This window comes from Ciona intestinalis, chromosome 14 (genome assembly GCF_000224145.3).
Source record: "Ciona intestinalis chromosome 14, KH, whole genome shotgun sequence".
Lineage (NCBI taxonomy): Eukaryota > Metazoa > Chordata > Ascidiacea > Phlebobranchia > Cionidae > Ciona > Ciona intestinalis.
In genome coordinates this window covers 274,857-295,891 of record NC_020179.2, presented here as the reverse complement: position 1 = coordinate 295,891, position 21,035 = coordinate 274,857, and the positions used below count along the sequence as shown (strand labels likewise).

Below are 21,035 nucleotides of genomic sequence, written 5' to 3'. Positions count from 1 at the left end.
CGCATGCGAAGTCGTATGCAAACCCGTGTCCAATTCCCCATGCGGCAACAAAATCCGGACAAAACTGACGAATTCCGGATACTGTGTACAGCCACCGTAAGCCGGCACGAGGTGTATGAAACAGAACACCTGTGTTGTAACGATAGTCGTTACCCCGCCATGCGTGGATAAACAAGTCACATTCGTACATTACGGTATCGCAGTAGACATTACGTAGCTTTGCATATGTTTCTAATAGGTCATTCGTGGGCTTACTGCGTAATAACACGAGGTGACGTCATCATATGTAAAAATGAATGAAGTAAGACGTTCCGTTCAAGTAGTTCGACCGCACGTTTGTTGCCTCTATATAAAGCGAGCACCGAATAGCGATCGGCAGAAGCAAAGATAATTTGTGACGCGTGAATAGCAATTTTGATGTCATATAGATTAACCGATTGCTTACGCTCTTCAAAGTTAAAGTAATTTGAAAATAATTTAAAACGATATTTGACCTGTAATGAGAAACGGTTGGGTTTTATAAGTTTTACAAATTTTTAGCTGAATGTAATTGCTTTCTTTACGTCGTATTTCCGATAAAGAGACACATTTGCGTAGGTTGTCGTTCAATTGTAAGACTGAACTTGAGTGTGTATACTTTATATAATAGTTCTGCGTGGGCCGTATATGACCTACTATACAAGCATATTTTTACTAGTTGTCTCGTCTCTATATAAGAACCGAACTGAAGTAAAATATCTTTTAGTGTTGCGTGTAACTCAGAGAGTATAGACGTACTTTTTTCATGGATATATTGGGCAATTACAATACTATAATAAGTACCAACATAAATGCACTTTTTAAACTTTTTACAAAGACTTATTGAACCAAATATTTTACAGTTTATAAGACGTTTTACATATTTTTTGGGGGGGATTTTCTTGCTAAACCGAGATTTTAAAGCCTAACAATTATTTTATTTTGATTTCATGTTTTTTATGTTGCAGATTTCGTATAAGTGTTAAATATTCAATTTTGATTTAAATCGTCATGAGTCTGACATCCATCATTATATTGTTCGCATGCTGCATTGCTGTTTCTGAACAACGTGGCCTAATGAGAGGTAAGATGGGACGTTTTGATGTATAATAAAGTGGGGTAAGATGGGACATTTTTAGGAATTCGGGTACTAACGTTTATACATGTTACCCCATGGTAATATATTTAGCGATTTTGTGAAAAAAATCGTTCCCCACAGAGTACATATACGTGGTAACTCGTAAGCGGGCATGAGGTGTATATGAAACAGAACACCCGTGTTATAACCTCTGTCGTTTCCCGCCATGCGAGGATAAGTTACAACATGGTCCAAAACGCCAGGGGTCTTACAAAATTTACAAGCTAGTTTTACCCCCTTACTAAACCATAAACGTTGCTTATTTTATCTTACTATAAAAGGAAATTAAACTTATGACCCACGTTGTCCTGTCAGCGATTAAACATTCATTCGTAGAAATTATGAATCTCGCTTTCACGGAATTTATCTTTCCGCGAAAGTACGTGATGCGGCCATGATGTTTAGACAGCTGAGCTTGCACGATGTTTATGAAGTGACATAACGTTTGTCTGGACGTGTTGTTTATAGCGCGGACACTTAACGATGTCTGTCCTTTATGCCTAACTTTGGCAACACGTTTATACACGCATGCTTAAGCGATAATAACGTGTTTTATGCTACCGTATTACGCTATCTCATATTTATAGTAGGCTTAGGTAAAATGGGACATTTCATTCTTTTCTCGTCCCCTTTGGTAATAAACAAAATCTATTTACATAATTAGATAACTGTATCCTTAAACACCGTTGTTAATTGTTTAAAACACGATCAGGAAATATGGGATTTAGGTGTCGACAGTATCCCATCTTACCACACAGACTGTGCATATAGGTGCGTTTAATTGGATGCAACTCAACCATGTATGGTATATTAGGTCACCGATCTGTTTTTAGATACTAATTTTAAGCAAGCATGTTAGATCAATAAAACCAGATTATCCCAGCTTGATCCAGATTGTTACGGATTTTTTAAATCGGAAGCTTATTAATCGAACACGTTGTGTCAGATTGAACAATTATAAACATATAAATAAAAACGATTTTGATTATCCTTGTGGGAATGTGTAATCTTACACGATATAAGCATTTCATTTACAGTCATAATATCGGCGCGCCAATGGCTTATATATACAACAGTAATACATACCATTGCTGTTTCAATTACAGTTTCTCTATGTTGTAAGATATGGGATACACCATTAGCTCATGAATATCCTATATTTCCTAATCGTGTTTGACAACGCTTTCACTTGCGGGGCTACAAGCATTTAATTCTGTAAATATTCTTTGTTTACTACCAAATTGGACGAGAAAAGAATGAAAGGATGTGCGACCTTACCCCACCCTACTATATGTTATAAAATTTCCCGATTTTTGCACGTTTTTAATACGATAAATTCCACAGGCGAGTGCATGGTCCAACCAAACCGTCGTATCGAGTGCGGGCATTCAGGGATCACTAAATTCCGATGTCTCGCCCAACACTGTTGCTATGACAACTCGATCTTGGGCGCCATCTCGTGTTTTGAAAGCAAAGCTACAGTTACTCCATTAGGTAAACTAAAACTATTTTTTTAACAATTTAAAATTCGACGAGTACACCTGTTTAAAAAGTTTAATATAACATCTATATTTTAATATATAAATATACATTGATATTAGTTCAAATTTGAGTTCTGTTTTTTTCCCCAGTGTAAAACTCCAGGTGTATACACCTGTTTGACATTTGTGCGTTTATTGCATAAAATTAAATTAATTTTCGCGATATTTGGTTACGTCTGCTACTATGACTCATTCCCTTTCATCTTTAATACGTCATAATAGCTTCTATCAGCAAACACAGGGTGTGCCAGGAGTGTCTAAGAGTCAATTTATTTTGATAACAGCAAACGCTAATTTGACTAAAATTGCTTCGTAACCGTCTAGCACTGGTAGGAAATGTTTTTATAGCTGGTTTATAAAATAAAGCCCCCACTTTAGAATTACTCGATTGCTACAGACTCGTTTAACATTGCTTTTATTTGGTGTTTTCTAACCGGAGCACTTGATCATTCTGCCGTAGGCAATGTGTTTTACCTCTTTATGTTATAAACCTTAACAGATCATGGTTGCCACTCCCAAGATTTTTCACTGACGATTTTTCACACGCATTTTATCCATAGCGTGTGTTAAACAACTGTCGTTTTGTTGTTGATTCCCTTCTCTTTTAGATTTTAAATAACATGGTCTTTGTTACCATTTCAAAAAGATAAATTATAAATTCTTTTATCTATTTTTCGACTAAAGCTCTTTCCCACATTATTTACCCATAGCATGTTTATCTTCGTTTTTTAAATAATATGATCTTCGCTACTATTTTCGAAAAGATAATCAACAAATTATGTTATCTTCTGCAAACAGGCCAAGCCCCAGCCGTTGTAACATTAGAGATTCTCAACAACCAAGCTAACGACGAACTGTATTCCCCACAACCCCATTCAAACAATCCAGATAAATCAACTGTTCGAACATGTTCTGCCGCCCCAATAGATAGAGTTGAATGCGGTTGGTCAAGCATTTCTCGTCAGTCGTGTGAAGCCAGAGGTTGCTGCTTTGACAGATCAGTACGGGGCGTCCCTTGGTGCTTTCAAGCAGGTACATATACATTTCTAGGTGTGGCGACCGCGGTTTTTATCTAAATAAATGAATGAATGTAACTTGCTTTAACCTCGCGTGGCCGGAAAACGACAGTTGTTATATCACGAGTGTTCTGTTTCATACACCTCGTGCCCGCTTACGAGTTACCATGTATGTAACTTTTTGGGTGAACATATTTTTGGGGGGGTGGTTTCAAACAGATATAGATACAATTTAAGGTGTATAGCAGCCTCGACTTTTTCATTCAATTAAATGTAAACATATTTTAACCGTAAGCGTATTTTAACAACTGTTTTTAATGCCCCGTTGTCTCATAAACAAACGTGTGGTAATGTTTATTTTTTTTTAAAGATTCTTTACTGATCAGTCGAAAAATGAAATCAGTTCTTGAATGCACATGGGAATGTTCACGTAAATCGTGGCGTAAAATAGCTTCAGGTTATACCAAGTGTGGGACGAACGTAGTTTGCTGGATGACGTTGGTCGGCCAAACACCGGGTTCTTGCGTGTCTGCATGTAAAACTACATACGGTAAGTTGTTCAGCATAAAAAAAGGAATAAATATATTTATTGGGTATAAATACTTTGGTTCAATTGCCATGCTTTTTAACTACAACGCTCTTAATTTCTTACGCGTTTTATACATACTGTATTTTCGCGACTGTCGCTTTGCTGTTGAATTCCTTCTCTTCGGTGTTTTAATACCAAGATCTTCGTCATCCTTTATAGAGAGTTAAATAAAATACCATTTATTGGTATAGTGGGGTGGGGTAAGATGGGACACCTTTAGCACGAAATATATAAATATCCTGATCGTGTTTTAAACAATTAACAATGGTCTATGAAAGTCGCGATGACAAGGTTTTATAATTCCTTGAATGTTTTTTGTTTGCTACCAAAATGTTCGAGAACATAGAATGAAAAGGTGTCCCATCTTCTCCCACCCTACTATAAAAACATTCATTAATTAGTCATGAAAAATAAATTAGAATGATTGGCTAACGTTTAATTTGAATTGTTATTTCAGAAATCGATGTTTTCAAATCCAACGTGTCTGTTTGCCTCGGGCTTGGTACAGAAACAGCTCGATCAGCTTCCACAGAATGCGACACGGACCTTCCGTGTTGGATAGATAGGTTCGGAAACCGGGCTCTACATTGTTTCAGACTTTACCAAATGACTGGTCAAAGCTTTGTCGTAGGTAAGTCATTGGTTTCAATTTTCTACGATAAAAACAAAACTGCACCAAAATGACAAATTTTCTATAAAACGTTAAAATACACAAACGATTTGTTTAAAAAGTTACATACATGGCAACTCGTAAGCTGCTGGTACGAGGTGTATGAAACAGAAAACCCGTGTTATAACGACTGACACTACCTCGCTCTTAAATAAGCATTTACTTATTTATTCATTCTTTTCACACAAAACAGAAATTCCATCAACTGAAGAACCATTGCTGCCACAAGAGGAGCTAGTACTTCCACTGACGTCATCACGACCCACACCAATCATACAAAGAGAAGAAATAACGAGAGAAGAGCCAGAGATCGAACCGGAGGAACCGGAAGAAGGGAACTCTCCTCCCCCGCCAGAGGAAGAACACAGGAGGACAAATCTTAACGTTGAGATCAGCTCCGGGGGACAAACGGAGAACAGGAGCGTTGGGAATGATGTTCCTCCTTCGGAAGAACAAGAGGAGAGAATCCCGGAGGAGAGGATCGAAGAGGAAAATTCGCGATGAGGAGGATAAAATATTGATTAAGTTTGAATCATCGGGATTAGAATGAAGGGTTGGAGCCCGTATATACTTAGCCACTGTTAATTGTTTCATAGATTCGCAACATAAAACAATCCGCTTGGTACATTTGTTGTATTTAAATAAACGATAAAATATTGTCGAATATTCTTGTATCTTATATAGATTATCCGTGGAATATTAATATTCACAGTGTTTTTACTTTATAGCAATCGCCTCTTAACCAGATAACTCTGGGTTAGTCCTTGGGCAAGACACTGAACAGCAGTTTTTGCTACAACCCATCAGAAACTAAAGGGTTGTCCAAATTGTCCAAACATACAGAAAATTAAAGAACAATTATAAAAAGAATAACGACTGCTCACAAAATTGCGGGGACGGGGTGTATCGGAACAAAATACGACTTGTTTTATGTCGACGGTAGTTATTGCCCCGCCACGCGAGGATAAATACGTTACATATTTGGTAACTGGTAAGGGGGCACGAGGTGTATAGGAACAGAACACCCGTGTTATGATGACTGTCGTTGCCCCGCCACACGATGATAGTAAGTTACATACGCGGTAACTTGTAAGTGGGCAAGAAGTGTATTTTGTATTGAGCGGTGGTTACACGGCCACACTAACTAGTTGGAAACGATCGCACCCTGTTCACAGTGGTTACTGATGTACAATCACAAGGCAACAATATACTTATCACAGCAGTACGAAGCCTAGGCATATACATTATAAGCAAGATAGGGCATATGAAGCTGTATACTACTACTAGCACAGATGCAAGAGTTGCTACAAGGCTTGCTACCTTTGCAGTCCCAATGTTAGATATTGGATCCAGCATCAGGTAGAACATAACAGGAGCTGTACATAGGGTGTAAGATACAGCAAGGAATATCAGCAGCTTGATTGATGTGTGCAAAGGCAAACGTTTTCTGGTCTGAAAAAATGTTGTATATAGTAGGGTGGAGGAAGATGGGACATCTTTCGGTTAGTTTTCTCTTTTCATTTGGTAGTAAACAAAGAACATTCAATGAATTATAAAACCGTATCTTCACGACTTCCACAGACCGTTGTTAATTGTTTAAAACACGATCAGGATATTTTGATATTATGTGTTAAAGGTGTCCCATCTTCCACCACTCTACTATATATTGTATTGTAATAAAAGTAGCTATTATATAGAATAGGGGATAATAGGTATTCATTGTAATACATTTATCTGTATTTATTTAACATGCTGTGGAGTAAGATCGGATACCGTTAGCATAAAATCCAATATTACAGGTAGTAACACGCCTTTAGAGTCGTGAGAATGCGGTTATATAATTGTGTAAATATTCTCCTTGTTTTCTACCAAATGGGTGACGAAAAGATAATGAAAATATGCACAATCTTACCAAACCCTAGTGTACACACGTATTTCGCACTAACCTTTACTTGAGTGACTTCCGCTTCGTATTTCTCATCTTGCGCAACATTTCCATCTTCACTCATTTCGCATTCTGAAACTAAACATAGTTTAATTAATACAGTGCGGTATAACAATGCTATGTTGGAGTAGTGAGGATACGGTTATATAATAATTATGCAAGTATCGTTTGTTTACTATATACGAAACGAGGCGATAAAAAGCGCGCGTCTTACATTCCACGTTAATTGCAATTTGTAATTCTACGTTTTCTTGTGCTTCGTCTGGCCTTGCGTTCGTCTTTTTAGTTCATTCAGTGTTGGCTGTGCAGCCGTAAGGTTCTAGTTTGTGTTTTAGTCGTTCAGGTTTTAATCTAACCGTTTTCTTTCTATACTTGAAAACTGCCTGGCTTAGCCTATGTGATTAGAGAATTTTAATTTCCGTTTCTCTACCAAAGCAATTGTTGTTGGGATTGTGGATGTTCGTGCTAAAGCTGCGTTTCTGTTGGAATCACATTCGGGTTATTGTTCATTAAGGCTTGGCTTGAATGTTGCCGGTTGTTGAGTAGGTTATAGTGTTTTGAGGTTAGATAGTTTATGTTTTCATTTCATTATCTTGTCCCGTTTGGTAGTGAACAACCAATATTTAAAGAAATATATAACCGCTTATCCACACCAGTTGTTAATTGCTTTTCCCATTCTGTCCCACAGTACTATATCCTATGCATTGCTTAATAATTATCACGTCGATTAATCCTTTAGTAATGAGCGCATATAACAACGCGCAAACGCATCTGCGTATATTGTAAGTGATTTTATGCGCAGTATAGTTAACGTGCTTGGCGGTCTACTGCGTTTAATGAGAAGCGTAAAATAGGCTGGTATTGATTGCATCAACCCAGCGGTGACTAATAGCTTGTATAACCTCTCAGTCACACATCAGGAAAACAATCGCCCATGCACAGTTATATTGATAATTCGTAAACTGGCACGAGGTGTATGAAACAGAACCCCCGAGTTAAAACGACTGTCGTTGCCCCGTCATGCGAGGATAAATAAGTTACAAACGTACTGGTAACTCGTAAACTGACACGACGTGTATGAAATAGAACATCCAAGTTAAAACGATTGTCGTTGCCCCGTCATGCGAGGATAAATAAGTTACAAACGTGGTAACTCGTAAACTGACACGACGTGTATGAAATAGAACATCCAAGTTAAAACGATTGTCGTTGCCCCGTCATGCGAGGATAAATAATTTACATTCATACACCCATATACATACAAAGCCTACATATCATACAACACCGTCATTTCCACGGTTACTAATAAAACCGCAATAAGCCATCACCCCATATACCTTTGTCCGTAGTTATTGATGGTTGAGAAACTTGGGCAGTTCTGTAGTATTTTTTCACAGTCATGACCAACAGTATGATAATTATTATCAGTAAAATCAGCCACACCAACCCAGCAATTAACAAATGGCATTTTGTCATCGGGTACCAAAGATTTGAGCAGAGTTCGGGGTATCTTACTGCAAATATATAAATTTTATTGTCACGTAACTACACCTGTGTTTTTTGGTTTGAATATTTAATTACATTTAAGTATGAATGGATGAATGTAACTTATTTATCCCCGCATGGCAGGGCAGTGACAAAGTTTTATTGTCACGAATATAAATCTGTCTACATTTGTGTACTTTAATATTTACTCAACCGGTAAAGATTGTATTTTTGGTTTGAATACCTTATTACATTTTTAGTTAAGTACAAATGATATTTTGGTCTTCGCATATATAGCTGTAGCGGGGCAGTAACGTTTGTTATAACACAGGTGTTGTTTCATACCCCTCGTGCCCACTTACGAGTTACCACGTATGTAACTTATTTATCCTCGCATGCAACGACAGTCGCTATAACACAGGTGATCTGTTCCATACACCGCGTGCCCACTTACGAGTTACCACGTATACGTAACTTATTTATCCACGCCTGAGATGGCAGCGACAGCCGTCATAACACGGGTGTTCTATTTCATACACCTCGTGTCCGCTTACAAGTTACCATAAATATAACTTATCGTTGTTTATTTTAAGAAGTCACCAGAAATACAATAATAGTCGGCGTAATATCCTGGCAAGCATGAGCAATATTCCAAACAGTTCCAGCCACTCAACGAAGGGATGCAATACATGATGGGAAGTAACCAGGTCACTGCAATGCTTAAGTAAACCTTTCGTCGACGAGTCTGAAATATAAAACCGTGGCGTGTAATAACATATAAAGTAGGATGGGTGGAGAAATGGGACACCTTTAGCACTTATGTCCAAAATATCGTGTTTTAAATTAACAAACTCTATATGAGAGCCGCCAGAATGCGGTTTTAAAATTGTTCGAATGTTCCTTGTTTACTACCAAATACTGTATAACGAAAAAAACAGAATGAAAAGGTTTCCCATCTTCTCCCACCCAGCTAGATAAATTACAGTATAGGGTATGTACCAAAAATATGTATTATTGTATTGAGTTATATATGGTACTGTGGGATCAGGGATAAGATAACGTTCGCATCTTGACCGTGCTGTTTATAACAATTATCCTACCCCACCCACGTTGATCTCACCCAATAATTAAAAAAGTAACTTCTTTGTCCTTACGTAGCGGTGCGACGATGGCGGATGAAATACCACTAATTTAAGTTACCAGGTATTTGTAACTTAGAAGGCGATACACACACACACATTGAACACAATAATACTATACATTAATAACAGCAGCGACGCTTTGTTACGTAACTATATCATACCACTGTACTGGGTACGGTATATTTTAACATGTGGCCATCAATAGATATATACACATTAACACATACATATATTGAAAGTCTTTAAATTTTATTACCATGATTCCTTCAGTTATTGATTTAGTTCCTGTGCTACCGCCCATCCTCCCGACAAAGTATGTGCTTGTAGAAATGCCTTTGATCAAAGCGGCCACATTTCCACTGAATGTTAAGAATAAACCCATAGTGAAAGTTTTCCGTAGCGACCACCAAGTCATAATTGAGTTTTGACTTTTATTGTTCGCATCGTACCTGGTGCAGATTAAGTTAAGTTTGGAATATTGGCGGGCTAACAATTTACATTATTAACGAACTGAAAACTTGTTATACAGTAGAGTGGGGGGAGATGGGACACATTTTAACTCTATTTTCTTGTCCCATTCGGTAATAAACAAATTAATTTTTAAAGAATTATAAAAATATATCACCACGACTTCCAAGGACCGTTGTTAATTAATTAGAAAACGATCAGAATATTTGGATAATATGTGCTAAAGGTGTCCCATCTTCCCCCACCCCACTATATATAGTAGGTTGGGGAAAGATGGGACACGTTTATCACATAATATTTAAATATCTTGATCCTGTTTTTAACAATTAACAAAGATCTATGGAAGCCGTAAAGTTATGGTTTTATAATTCTTTGAATGTTCTTTGTTTACTACCAAATGTGACCAGTAAATAGAATGAAAAAGTGTCCCATCTTTCCCCGCCCTACTATAGTAAGATGAAAACATTCAGTTATAGCGACCAAATCCCCTTTCTGATCGTGTTTTAAACAATTAGCCGTGCGGATCCGGTATTTAAAAATATACAGTAGGCCTACAATATATATAGATGTTCTTCGTTTATTACCAAAGTAAGACGAAACGAAAATCAAGCGTACCATATTACCCCATTATACTTTATAAAGGTATGGGCATGTGAAGTCGTATGCAAACACATTACCGAGTTCCGCATGCGGCAGCGAAATCCGGACAAAACAGACAAAACGGACGAATTCCGGATACTGTGTACAGCCCCCTTTTAACAAGTAAACCCAAGCAATTATATATATACATGTACCTGTCGTCCCCAGTAAATGGATAGGGTCGTTCAAACATTAGTAAATAATTTAGCATGGTGTAAAACAACGTAATCCCCAATACAACGTTTGCCATAACCATACTAGTCACGTGGGCGTATACGTAGTTATGACGTAGCTTTTTCCGGTTTACCCATGTCGCTATCACTATGACAATGTTCAGTATTATCTGTAAAAGAAATAAATAATTGAAATACGAACATGAATATGTATGTTACTTTCATTTATCCTCGCATAAGGGGGCAACGACAGTTGTTATAACACGGATGTTCTGTTTCATACACCTCGTGTCAGCACACGCAAGTAAAAAAGATGGAAAAAGTTTACAAAAAAAGAAAGAATAAAACGAAAGTCGTTATTACTCTCTTTTGAATAAAACAGAATTACACAACTTTTTTTCGATACAAGACACCCTACGAACAATACAACGTAAAAACTTGAATTAAACAACATTTAAACGAAAATTACCTCTAAAAGAATAAAACATGAGAATGCGATGAGGTCCAACCGTTTTTCTCTTGTGCATGTGGCGTTACTGATAACTTCTGTTGCTGAGGTATAAGCTCGTGTTGTCATAATGCACTTTATGCCAAATAAACAATCTAAAATTTAAACACATTGGTCTATTTAACACAGGTGGATTATCTGCCTAAACAATGCAAACAAATCTAACACTATATATATCATTTACCAACCTATACATATATACTACCCTATATCATATATATCAGCTTGCGTACATTGTACAGGATATATAACCCGCAACTAAACCATTCCAGGGAAAATATGGGAAGCGTCGTTTAACCCGAATCAAAACAATATACTCGGACACTAAGGATATAAAGTAGGGCAATAATGCGGATGTTTATTCGTGTGTTTCTGCTATACATGTATGTAACATTACATAGTAGGCTGGGGAGGATGGGACACCTTTTCATTTTATTTCTGCTCCTATTTGGTAGTAAACGAAAGAACATTTAAAGAATTATTAAACGGTATCCTCATGACCTCCATATACCGTTATTAATTGTTTAAAACACGGTCAGAATATTTGGCTATTATGTGCTAAAGGTGTCCCATTTTACCCCATATTACTATATATGTAACATCTACATTTATATATGCCGTAGGCCTGTCCTTGCTTTACCTTAATGGCAGTATATGCATAACACGCAACTAAACCTTCATTACTAGTAAAACATAGGAAAGCCAATGACGTAACTTCTGTTTACTCAACGTAACAAACATAAAACAAGTGGGAATATAAAGCATAGACAATGCATACAACATGCAAAGAATTTTTCTTGTTATACGCCTCTGCGTCGCCACAATGGCACGCTGCATCTACGTCATACCCGCATATAGTAGTATCGACGTATGTATCGGTTGGGAGTGTATATATGTCCATATGCGTTATGGTTGCGATCAATATAATAACATACGTGTTAATTGTAAAATCAAACAGACGAAGCGATACAGACCTGGTTTATTACATTGGCTCATATTCACGTTAGTTTTACGAATCAGTTTGAATAAATTTTTATATGGTAGGGTGTTGGGACACCTTTTCATTCTGTTTTTTCGTAGTAAACAAAGAACGTTCAAAGAATTGTAAACGACTTTGTATCCTCACGAATCCCATAGACCGTTGTTAGTTGTTTAAAACACGATCCGAGTGTTTGGATATTACGTGCTAGATTTTAACGCTTTTACTCACGTAGTTTACTACCAAATAAGACGAAAAACACTATGACCATCTTTGAAAGAGTATTTTTCACATGGATTGTAAAGTAAAGTGCTGAACGAATATACATCATACTACATGTATTTGTGGTCAATGGTCAACAATTGCAGTAGCTCAAAGAAGTCCCGATTTAGCCATGATTAAAACCAAGATTACCTTATAGGTGTCCGAAAAACCAAGATCTTATGTAGTTTTTTTTATTCTTTCGCTTTAACGCCATTATTTAATCACATTACTGCAACGTAGTTTATTTTGGGGGCATTTAAAAAACTTGCGCCACTTTCCCGAATGATTGCCAAAGGGAAATCCCCGTTAAAACAAGCGCGTCGGCAAAACTTGATGACGTGTGGATGTGAAAACACAGTTTTGAAAAAGCGCAGTGAAAGTTGTTATGTGTAATTTGATTCTGAAATGGTAAGAATTAGTTAAGTTACGTTAAATATTCTGTTATTCTTTAGATTTTAACTTTTTGCCCAAAATATGGAGACTAAACTGACCATAAAAGAGTTGAAAAACCGAACAGATGAAAACGAAATGGATCTAAGCATGCTTGGTATAACTAAAGTTCCAGTCAAAGAAATTGTAAGTTTAGCGTTGCTGTGTATGTATAAATAATGTGATGTTGCTATATATGTATAATATCTTTGTCAATAGTTAAAATACTATCCATAGCAGGGTAGGAGAGACGGGATACCATTAGCACATAATACCGAAATATCACGATCTTGTTTTAAACAATTAACAACGGTCTATGAAAGTCATGAGGAAATGACTATTTATTTGAATATTTTTGGTTTACTACCTGGTTATTTGAATGTTTTTGGTTTACTACCTGGTTATTTGAATGTTTTTGGTTTACTACCAAATAGGACGAAAAAATAGATTGAAAAAATTACCCATCTTCCCCCACCAATCTTAAACTTAATCTGTTATAGGTACACTGCGATTCTAAACTGATAGTTCAACATAAAATTTAAACTGCAGCCACACATTTATTTTAGGCAGCTGTTACTAAAGCCAATTCCTGGATTTGTCGTGTAATCGCATTGTCTTGCTACCTGCTGGGTTTTGTGGAATGTTGCAACATCTAATCAAACTTGATCTGAGCAAAAATCAGCTTGAAAATTTACCGGAGGATATCGGAAAGTTGCAACAACTTCAACATCTTGACCTTTATCAGAATAAACTAAAGTAGTCAAATTATTTAAATTAATGAAACTTATTTGGCGTAATGTGGGTGGGGCTTGGAGCGACGGTATTCATTATAACATGGGTGTTCTGATTCATACACCTCATGCCCGCTTAAAACTTACCACTTATCTAACTTTGTGGGTAAATTTTATTTTTATTTTTTTAAATATTGTCTACGAATATTTTATTTTAGTTTAATTTCTAATATTTATGTATAAAATTACGTTCATATATCATTAATATCATGTTCATTTGTTCCTTATTTGTTTCTTAGGAAGATTCCAATTAGTTTTAGTCAGTTGAAGAACCTGAGGTGGCTTGACTTAAAAGAAAATAACTTTGATTCAAGTTATTTGAATATTGTTGGTGATTGTTTGGATGACAAGCAATGTCGTACTTGTGCCGTGAATGTTGTTAAAGCAATGAAAAGTGCGGCTTCTGAACAGGAAAGAAAAAGACAACAAGAACTGAAAATTAGAAGAGGTTTGGTTTCAATTTAAAAGTTAGGAAAACTTTTGTATTTTAAAAAAGATTGTTTTTAAATGGAAACTTTGTGTCGGTACAAAGTGGTAGTAACTACTAGTAATAAATATATGTTTCTGTGCCATTCTAATCTAAAATGTTCTTTTCTAATAACCATTCTAATCTAAAAAATGTTCTTTTCTAATTATCTTTTTAACCAGAGGAAGAAGCAGCCAAGAAAAAAGAGGAAGAAATGATTGCACTTGAGAAAAAACGAACAAAGAAATTGGAGAAGGAAAGAAGAAAGTAAGTTTGAATTCAACGTGTTTACTGTCATGATCTATTAGGAATCTTACTGTTTGGAAAACCCTTTAGTGACCACTGGGTTGGAGCAATTGTTGTTAAGTGTCCTTACCAAAGGACACTTACAAGTTACAATAATGGCAGCGACAAACCTTGAACCTGTAAACTCTGGGTTAGAAACTTGCATGCTAACTACTGTGCCATGGCAGCAGTCATTTTAGTAGCTGTCATGATTCTGTTTCATTGGAACCTCTTTTAAAAAAAAGAACAAACATTTTTTGTTTAAATCTCCCCATTATCTTTTTTGGGTTGCGCCACTGCTTACATCTGTTACATAGCAAACTTTGTGTTTACAGAATACAGTGGGAAGAGGAACAGAAGCTAAAAGAACTTGCAGCTCCTCTGGAGGAAGTTGATAATACTAGGAATGTATCTGTGGAGAGTGAGGTGTTTGAAACTATTGAAGAAACTAAGTCTTCTAAAAGTAAGTTAAAACACGTGTATGTGTCTTCCCAAGCGGGCACGAGGTGTATGGAACAGAACACATGTGCTTTAGTGGCTGTCGTTGTCCCGCCATGCGAGGAAGAAGTTACAGGGTTTATAATATAGATGTTATTACTTTAAACAGATGTAAGGATATTTAAATGGCATTTAGTTTTCATTGTTTGTCCTCTTAGTTTCATTGTTTGTCCTCTTATTTATAGGTTGTATAAATTTAAAATATTTTACAGGTTGCTTTGGAAGCTGCATCATGGCTTTGTTCATTGCAGTAACTGCTGTCACTGTTGGGGTTTATTTTTATTGTGAAAATCATTCTTCAGATCAGAACTGTATTGTGCTGAATCAAACTACTGAAAAAATTTACGATGTTTTGAAAACCTGGCTTAAATCTACTTTGGAAATGTTTAATTTATTTGTTGACTCTTTAAAAGACAAAGTTTAGCATGTAACAAATTAAAAATGATTTTATCTGCAGCTGCTTACAGCTTTATTTGTGCAATGGGGTTTTGATGACGTTTAGTTTTGTTAAATTTCATTGATTCTTTATTAAAATATCAACCAAATGGGTGATGCTGTGTTTGTTTTTAACTTTTGTTGCCAAAACATAAAGTGGATTTTAAGTAATAAACAGTTTTATGTAATTGTAGGTGATAAGTGTAGCATAATAATTCCTTTTAATTTGTGATTAATAAAAATAATGAATTTACGAAGTCGTATGAAAAAAGAAAAATCCAAGAAACAGAGGTATTATAATTTAACCAACGTTCTTTAAAAAAAAATACCACAAACATTATTGAATTTTAGAGTGTAAAGTTAGGGGTGTTTTAACTAAATGATGGAATATCAGAATTTCACTTTTTTTTGATACTCTTTGTTTTTCAAAGTAATTTAGGATAAACCACATTCCCTACCATTACTAGGGGTTCGTGGAAAAAAAATGTTGAAAATTTGAATGAATCGAATGAAGAAAGTTTAAGTTCAGAAGATGAGAAAGAAAACGTGGAACTTCCAGTTGAACAAGAATCTTCAAATCATTGTAAGTTGTTTATTTGTTGATTTCAATTTTTAAATGTGACTTATACAACCTCTTGTGACCGGAGTACGACAGTTGTTATAATACAGGTGCTCTGTTTTAGGCATTGCAGACAATTGAGACAAAAAAACAATAGCTAAAAAAACAGATAAAAAAGTGTCTAAGTAGTAAATAAAATCTATGTTATAAAAAATTTGATGTTAAGGTAATCTTTTAGACTACATTTAAACTGATGTGTAACTGTTTATTGAAAAACAGATCTATCTGTTGGTTATCATTTATTTTCATAATGTATTATATTAATACACTTTGTTTTTTTATTTTTCAGGTGTTTTCTTATTTCTTCTCATCACTTTATTTGTGTTTCTCCTGGTTATAAGTTGGGTTTATATTTGTTGTGAGGATTACACAAGATACCCGGACTGCTCAAAAGTAAACCCTGTTTGCGTGGAACACCAAAACCAACCACATAAGATATTGTTACATGGACTTAATCAGTTTCGCAAGATTTTCTATGACAGATATGGACGCCGTATTGAATCGTTGTTTAATTTTTAATGTTATTAAATTTTATGATGAAATATTGCAATTTTGTGTCTCTACCTTTTACAAAGCAAATACAATCAATCCGTAGATACCTATATGTTTAGGTATATATAAGGAAACTGCAGAGTGTTAAAGGCGTGAATGCATATATCTCATTTGTATGAAAATTGGGTCCTCGTTTACACATTTGCGACCTTTGTAGGTGTGTGTAATTGGGCAATACAGAGCAGCTAAAAGCTAAATTGTCAGCAAAAAAACAATTGTCAGATTTACGTCTGAATGAAAGCAACACACATGTATAAATATATGTATATATATATATCCCAAATTTATAAAAATATTGAAATATTATTTTTTAGATGTAACAAAACCGCCCAAAAGCTATGTGAAAAAATATAAAAAATGCACGGGGACAAATATTGATACGGTCTGTTGATTCCTATTAGTCGGCTATTTACCGGGTAAATTCGAACGAATTAGTTTTGTTGATGTGTAATTACAATGTGTTCTGTTAGCAGTTTAGCTAATTTACAGTAAAAATTTAAGCATTAAATTAGTTATATGTGCTAGCTATATCGTTATTTCATATTTAAATGAACGTGTGAAACGGATATAACGAGTTATAACTCCGATTTTTAAGCGACCTTTTAAGGTAAATTTTTAAACAAACATCCAGCCAGTGTCAGTAAGAAAAACCTACTAAGACATAACTTTTTACCGGTTAGCAACTAAAGAAATTTCCCTTTTTTTACAAGTTAAACTAACCATTTTAATTAAGTTAAACTAGCCATTCATATTGTAAGCAGGTATTTAAAACTATGAGTAACTCAACAAGTGTAGAAGAACCATTATCAAGCGGTTCTCAAACCGACAGCGAATATGACCCGTATGTGGAACATTTAAGGAGGAAGTATTTACATTCTGTCACTTCTACAGTGAGTATTTTGTATATATTGTAACGAATCTTTATTAAATTAGCAACCTTATTCAAATAGAATCCAATCTTATTCAAATAGAATGCAATCATCATTAAACACACAATAATATAAACTAAAATACACATTTAGCCAGCATAACATAATAGGAGTAAAACTGAAACACTAAACGGTGAACTACATAACTAACTGCTGCACGAGGAGTAGAACTGAAACACTAAACGGTAAACTGCAGCACACGAGAAAAGAACCAAATACAAGGAATGCGTTAACACGCGCGGCACCAAAAACACGTAACTAATAATTAGGCGAGTACTGGAACAAAGGAATGCGAGAACAGAACTGAGGGACCACAACAAAGAATCTAGCGTAACAGAACAGGGGAATAAAGAATACGGTTATATAAACACGTTGATCGTCACATTCCAATTATGTTTAACTTGGTTAGAAAAAAAACTTTTCTTTTGTATTTTTATCATTATGCTCCAACGCGTATGGGACAATACATTAATGCCTTGGGCTCGCTGTAGTATTCTAATACACTTATAATAAATAACATCTGATAAAAAAACGATTCAATCAGTTTAATCATATTAATATTGCTTATTTAGTGTTTTTAAACATCAATATCATAACTTTATGCACGAGACTCAGTGTTGCACTGTAATAGTTTGCAATCACTAGATGGTTGTAGCTTTAAACAAACACAACACTCTTTTTATAAATTTAACATAATAATTCACAGGAACCTTCCACGTTGAATTCAAACTTCACAACCACTGACGACTCTCCTGCAGATTTCGTGGTAAGCAGCCAACTATGGGATTGTGCAAAGATTAACTTTACACTGTTGAAAATGTTGTAACTTGTAACATTATTTTCTTCTAGAATTTGCCGTAGGTATTCTATTCGACTTGTAACAGCTACATCATTTAGTAGCCCCATGTGTGCATTTCTATGAAACGTCGTTTCGAATCTTACTCTTTAATACCGTGTAGAAAATCTCAGGGTTTGCCTGCCGCCCCAGATTTGGCTCCTATAGTTAGTTTTCATTGTTTATAGGGTAATATTAGTTACAGTACAGTGTCACTACAAACGTTTTGACTTAACTTTGAGGACGCTACATTTTGACGTCGCTCATAATATTTAAAATCATTTTACCTACTATTTATAAGATTATGTTATATTATTGGTTACAGCACAGCTACACACACAAATGGTGTATCGGTACAATCATTTTAAAACATTTTACCCCCTTTTTATAGGATTGTTCACCGTCCTCATCTTTAACATTAAGTGAAAGATTGCATTACAACCAAGCCATGGATGATTTACGGTTGTTGTTGAGTAAAGGACCAAAGCATGAAGAAAGCTTAACTGAATCAAAAGTAATTGTTATGTTGTATTTAGTTACGCGAGGTGTAGTATGAGTAGTTTGAGTACCCACTTCACTTTAGTGTTTTTATTTAACCAATATAAATTAGGTATATATATGTGAATTAGCCTACTAATATGAATTTTTGTGTTTTAGAAAACTGAGGTAACAGATGGGACGTCAGTCAAACACACTGATCTAAGTCTTGGTATGTAGTTTGTTAGTTATATGTTATGTGCATTAGAATAAGTTGGAAATTTACCAACACGTAATGCGTTAAAAATATCACTGCTATTTTCTAACCTTCTTATTGATTGCAGTTTTATTAATACTGTCTCTTCTATAAGTCTACATATTGCTGCACAGCTACATATTGCAGTTATATTAATACTGTCCATCATATACAGACCACACACTCACCAATTCAACCACATTACCCACGTTACCATCTGACATTACTACCACCACTTTTGGCAACAACAAGTCACAGAAATCGGTCCGAATATCCCTCGAGCCCACCACCCTACAGGAATATTCACACACAATAGATGGTGTATGGCCAGGCCCTAGTATTCTCAGGTCAGGGAAAGCACCTCGTTCGACTGATGTGAAAGTCATTCATAACGAACTCATGAACATACACAGGTTTGTTTGTTGTTGTAAAGTGTTGTAGTTTGACATAACAATATTTCAATACAAATATGACAGCCTATTCAACAGGTTTGTACTCTAAGCTATTAGTTTAATGAACTTTTTTTACACTTTTTTTATACAAGTTTTTATATAGTTTTTATACAGTTCTACCATCTACTTTTCTTGCAATAAAATAAACATTTGTTTTAATTAACTTAATATGAGTTTGTATTGTGGGTAATGAGTACGACATTCACACCTTTTTTATAACACTTTTACTTGAGTAGTTTCTGCTTGTATCGTTTTTTACTGATTGTCGTTTTTATTTTCCTTCTCGTCATTCTTTTAATGATATTTTTTAACTGTAAAAATCTGCAGAAAATTGAATGAAAAAAGCCAACAGTTAACGGAAGACAAAATGCTCCTTGATGAGCGGGAGCAGGAGCTGCTGTTGAGAGAGGAAAGTGTCCGGATGCGGGAAGATGTGCTTGAGGAGGAGGAGGCAAGTGTGAGGAGGGATCAGGAGGTTATGATGAGGCTGCAGGGAGTCGAATCCGAGGTTCAGGAGAAATTTGAGATTCTGCGAGAAGTAAGTGTTGTTCATAAATCTGGTTTAAATCCAAAGCCCTTTAACAAGGAAAGGCATAGGTTGTTTGGCTACCATGCGAGGATAAATAAGTTACATATGTGGTAGCTCGTAAGCAGGCATGGGGTGTATAAAACAGAACACCCAAGTTATCCCTGCTAGGCGAGGATACATAAGTTACATTCATTCATTATTTCATTTCACATAAAAGAAAAATCACTTCAAGAACTTATTTTATGTATATTTGTTGTTTTTAACTTCAACATTTGTTCCCCAGCATCATACGGATGAAATGAACAGAGTAAGTCAAGCACTGGCTGATAAACTAAAAGATTTAAAACGATTGAAAAGTTCCTTTGATGTTATAAAGAACCAAAACGATGAAATGAAACAACAGGTTTGAGAATATTTTGTTTATTTATGTTTCTGTATTTACAGTTGTGCTAATAGGGTTGAATGATTTTTGTGCAAAGAATTGCAAGCCAATTTTTCTCCATTATAACTTGCAATATCTTGAATACAGGCATTACTTAATTAATACTGATCATTTCATACGTTTCGCTATAGTGACAAATATCGGTATCCGTAAAAGCTAAAAATATCGGTATCGGTGGTAAAAATTGATATTGGTCGGTCTCTACAAAGAAGTCCAGACAGGATCTGGTGCCAAGAAAACATAACAGACAAAAATCAAGTCCAACCAGTTGTATAATAAAAATAAAATATTTATATTTCGCATAAATGACCTCATCAGTCTCCTATCCAAATAAAATCTTAATAAATGTTAATTATTCCCTAGATCTTGGATCTTACTGACCAAACTCAGAAACTACAGACACAGCAATGTAAAGTTAAAGAAAAGATGCTGAAAACTTGCAACGTAAAAATGAATAGGGGATCC

At 35.4% G+C, this 21,035-nt stretch overlaps 4 protein-coding genes across 6 annotated transcripts in view; 3 read left to right on the top strand and 1 right to left on the bottom strand.

Moving 5' to 3' along the window:
- Positions 1 to 965: 965 nt before the first annotated feature.
- LOC100178289 (integumentary mucin A.1-like) lies at positions 966 to 5,636 on the top strand. Its single transcript, XM_002128844.3, has 6 exons — positions 966 to 1,102; positions 2,501 to 2,650; positions 3,496 to 3,729; positions 4,084 to 4,263; positions 4,760 to 4,933; positions 5,166 to 5,636. Exons 1-6 carry the CDS (start codon positions 1,030 to 1,032, stop codon positions 5,474 to 5,476), a joined length of 1,122 nt encoding a protein of 373 aa, XP_002128880.1. The 5' UTR covers positions 966 to 1,029; the 3' UTR covers positions 5,477 to 5,636.
- A 462-nt stretch (positions 5,637 to 6,098) lies between these two features.
- LOC104266392 lies at positions 6,099 to 11,656 on the bottom strand. 2 transcript variants are annotated; one of them, XM_026837727.1, is made up of 7 exons: positions 11,294 to 11,656; positions 10,807 to 10,994; positions 9,801 to 9,993; positions 9,003 to 9,147; positions 8,255 to 8,431; positions 6,919 to 6,995; positions 6,099 to 6,424 (listed from the first exon to the last, which is right to left on the bottom strand). In XM_026837727.1, exons 1-7 carry the CDS (start codon positions 11,399 to 11,401, stop codon positions 6,113 to 6,115), a joined length of 1,200 nt encoding a protein of 399 aa, XP_026693528.1. In that variant the 5' UTR covers positions 11,402 to 11,656; the 3' UTR covers positions 6,099 to 6,112. The 2 variants fall into 2 exon arrangements, with proteins under 2 accessions (XP_026693528.1, XP_026693529.1); XM_026837728.1 differs by having other exon boundaries at positions 6,919 to 6,989.
- LOC100186997 (leucine-rich repeat-containing protein 59-like) lies at positions 7,315 to 16,648 on the top strand. 2 transcript variants are annotated; one of them, XM_026837735.1, is made up of 9 exons: positions 7,315 to 7,459; positions 13,028 to 13,151; positions 13,571 to 13,760; positions 14,035 to 14,243; positions 14,444 to 14,528; positions 14,882 to 15,009; positions 15,257 to 15,770; positions 15,947 to 16,062; positions 16,388 to 16,648. In XM_026837735.1, exons 3-7 carry the CDS (start codon positions 13,645 to 13,647, stop codon positions 15,466 to 15,468), a joined length of 750 nt encoding a protein of 249 aa, XP_026693536.1. In that variant the 5' UTR covers positions 7,315 to 7,459; positions 13,028 to 13,151; positions 13,571 to 13,644; the 3' UTR covers positions 15,469 to 15,770; positions 15,947 to 16,062; positions 16,388 to 16,648. The 2 variants fall into 2 exon arrangements, with proteins under 2 accessions (XP_026693536.1, XP_026693537.1); XM_026837736.1 differs by lacking the exon at positions 7,315 to 7,459 and adding an exon at positions 8,999 to 9,109.
- A 691-nt stretch (positions 16,649 to 17,339) lies between these two features.
- The window catches only part of LOC100179102 (coiled-coil domain-containing protein 138), a 7,455-nt gene continuing 3,759 nt past the window's right edge, over positions 17,340 to 21,035 (top strand). Inside the window, exons 1-8 of the mRNA XM_026837621.1 lie at positions 17,340 to 17,540; positions 18,286 to 18,345; positions 18,806 to 18,928; positions 19,072 to 19,123; positions 19,323 to 19,560; positions 19,927 to 20,137; positions 20,412 to 20,531; positions 20,934 to 21,026. Of these exons, the coding sequence (XP_026693422.1) occupies positions 17,424 to 17,540; positions 18,286 to 18,345; positions 18,806 to 18,928; positions 19,072 to 19,123; positions 19,323 to 19,560; positions 19,927 to 20,137; positions 20,412 to 20,531; positions 20,934 to 21,026 (1,014 nt within the window). The 5' untranslated portion in view covers positions 17,340 to 17,423. The remainder of the gene's footprint in view (positions 17,541 to 18,285; positions 18,346 to 18,805; positions 18,929 to 19,071; positions 19,124 to 19,322; positions 19,561 to 19,926; positions 20,138 to 20,411; positions 20,532 to 20,933; positions 21,027 to 21,035) is intronic.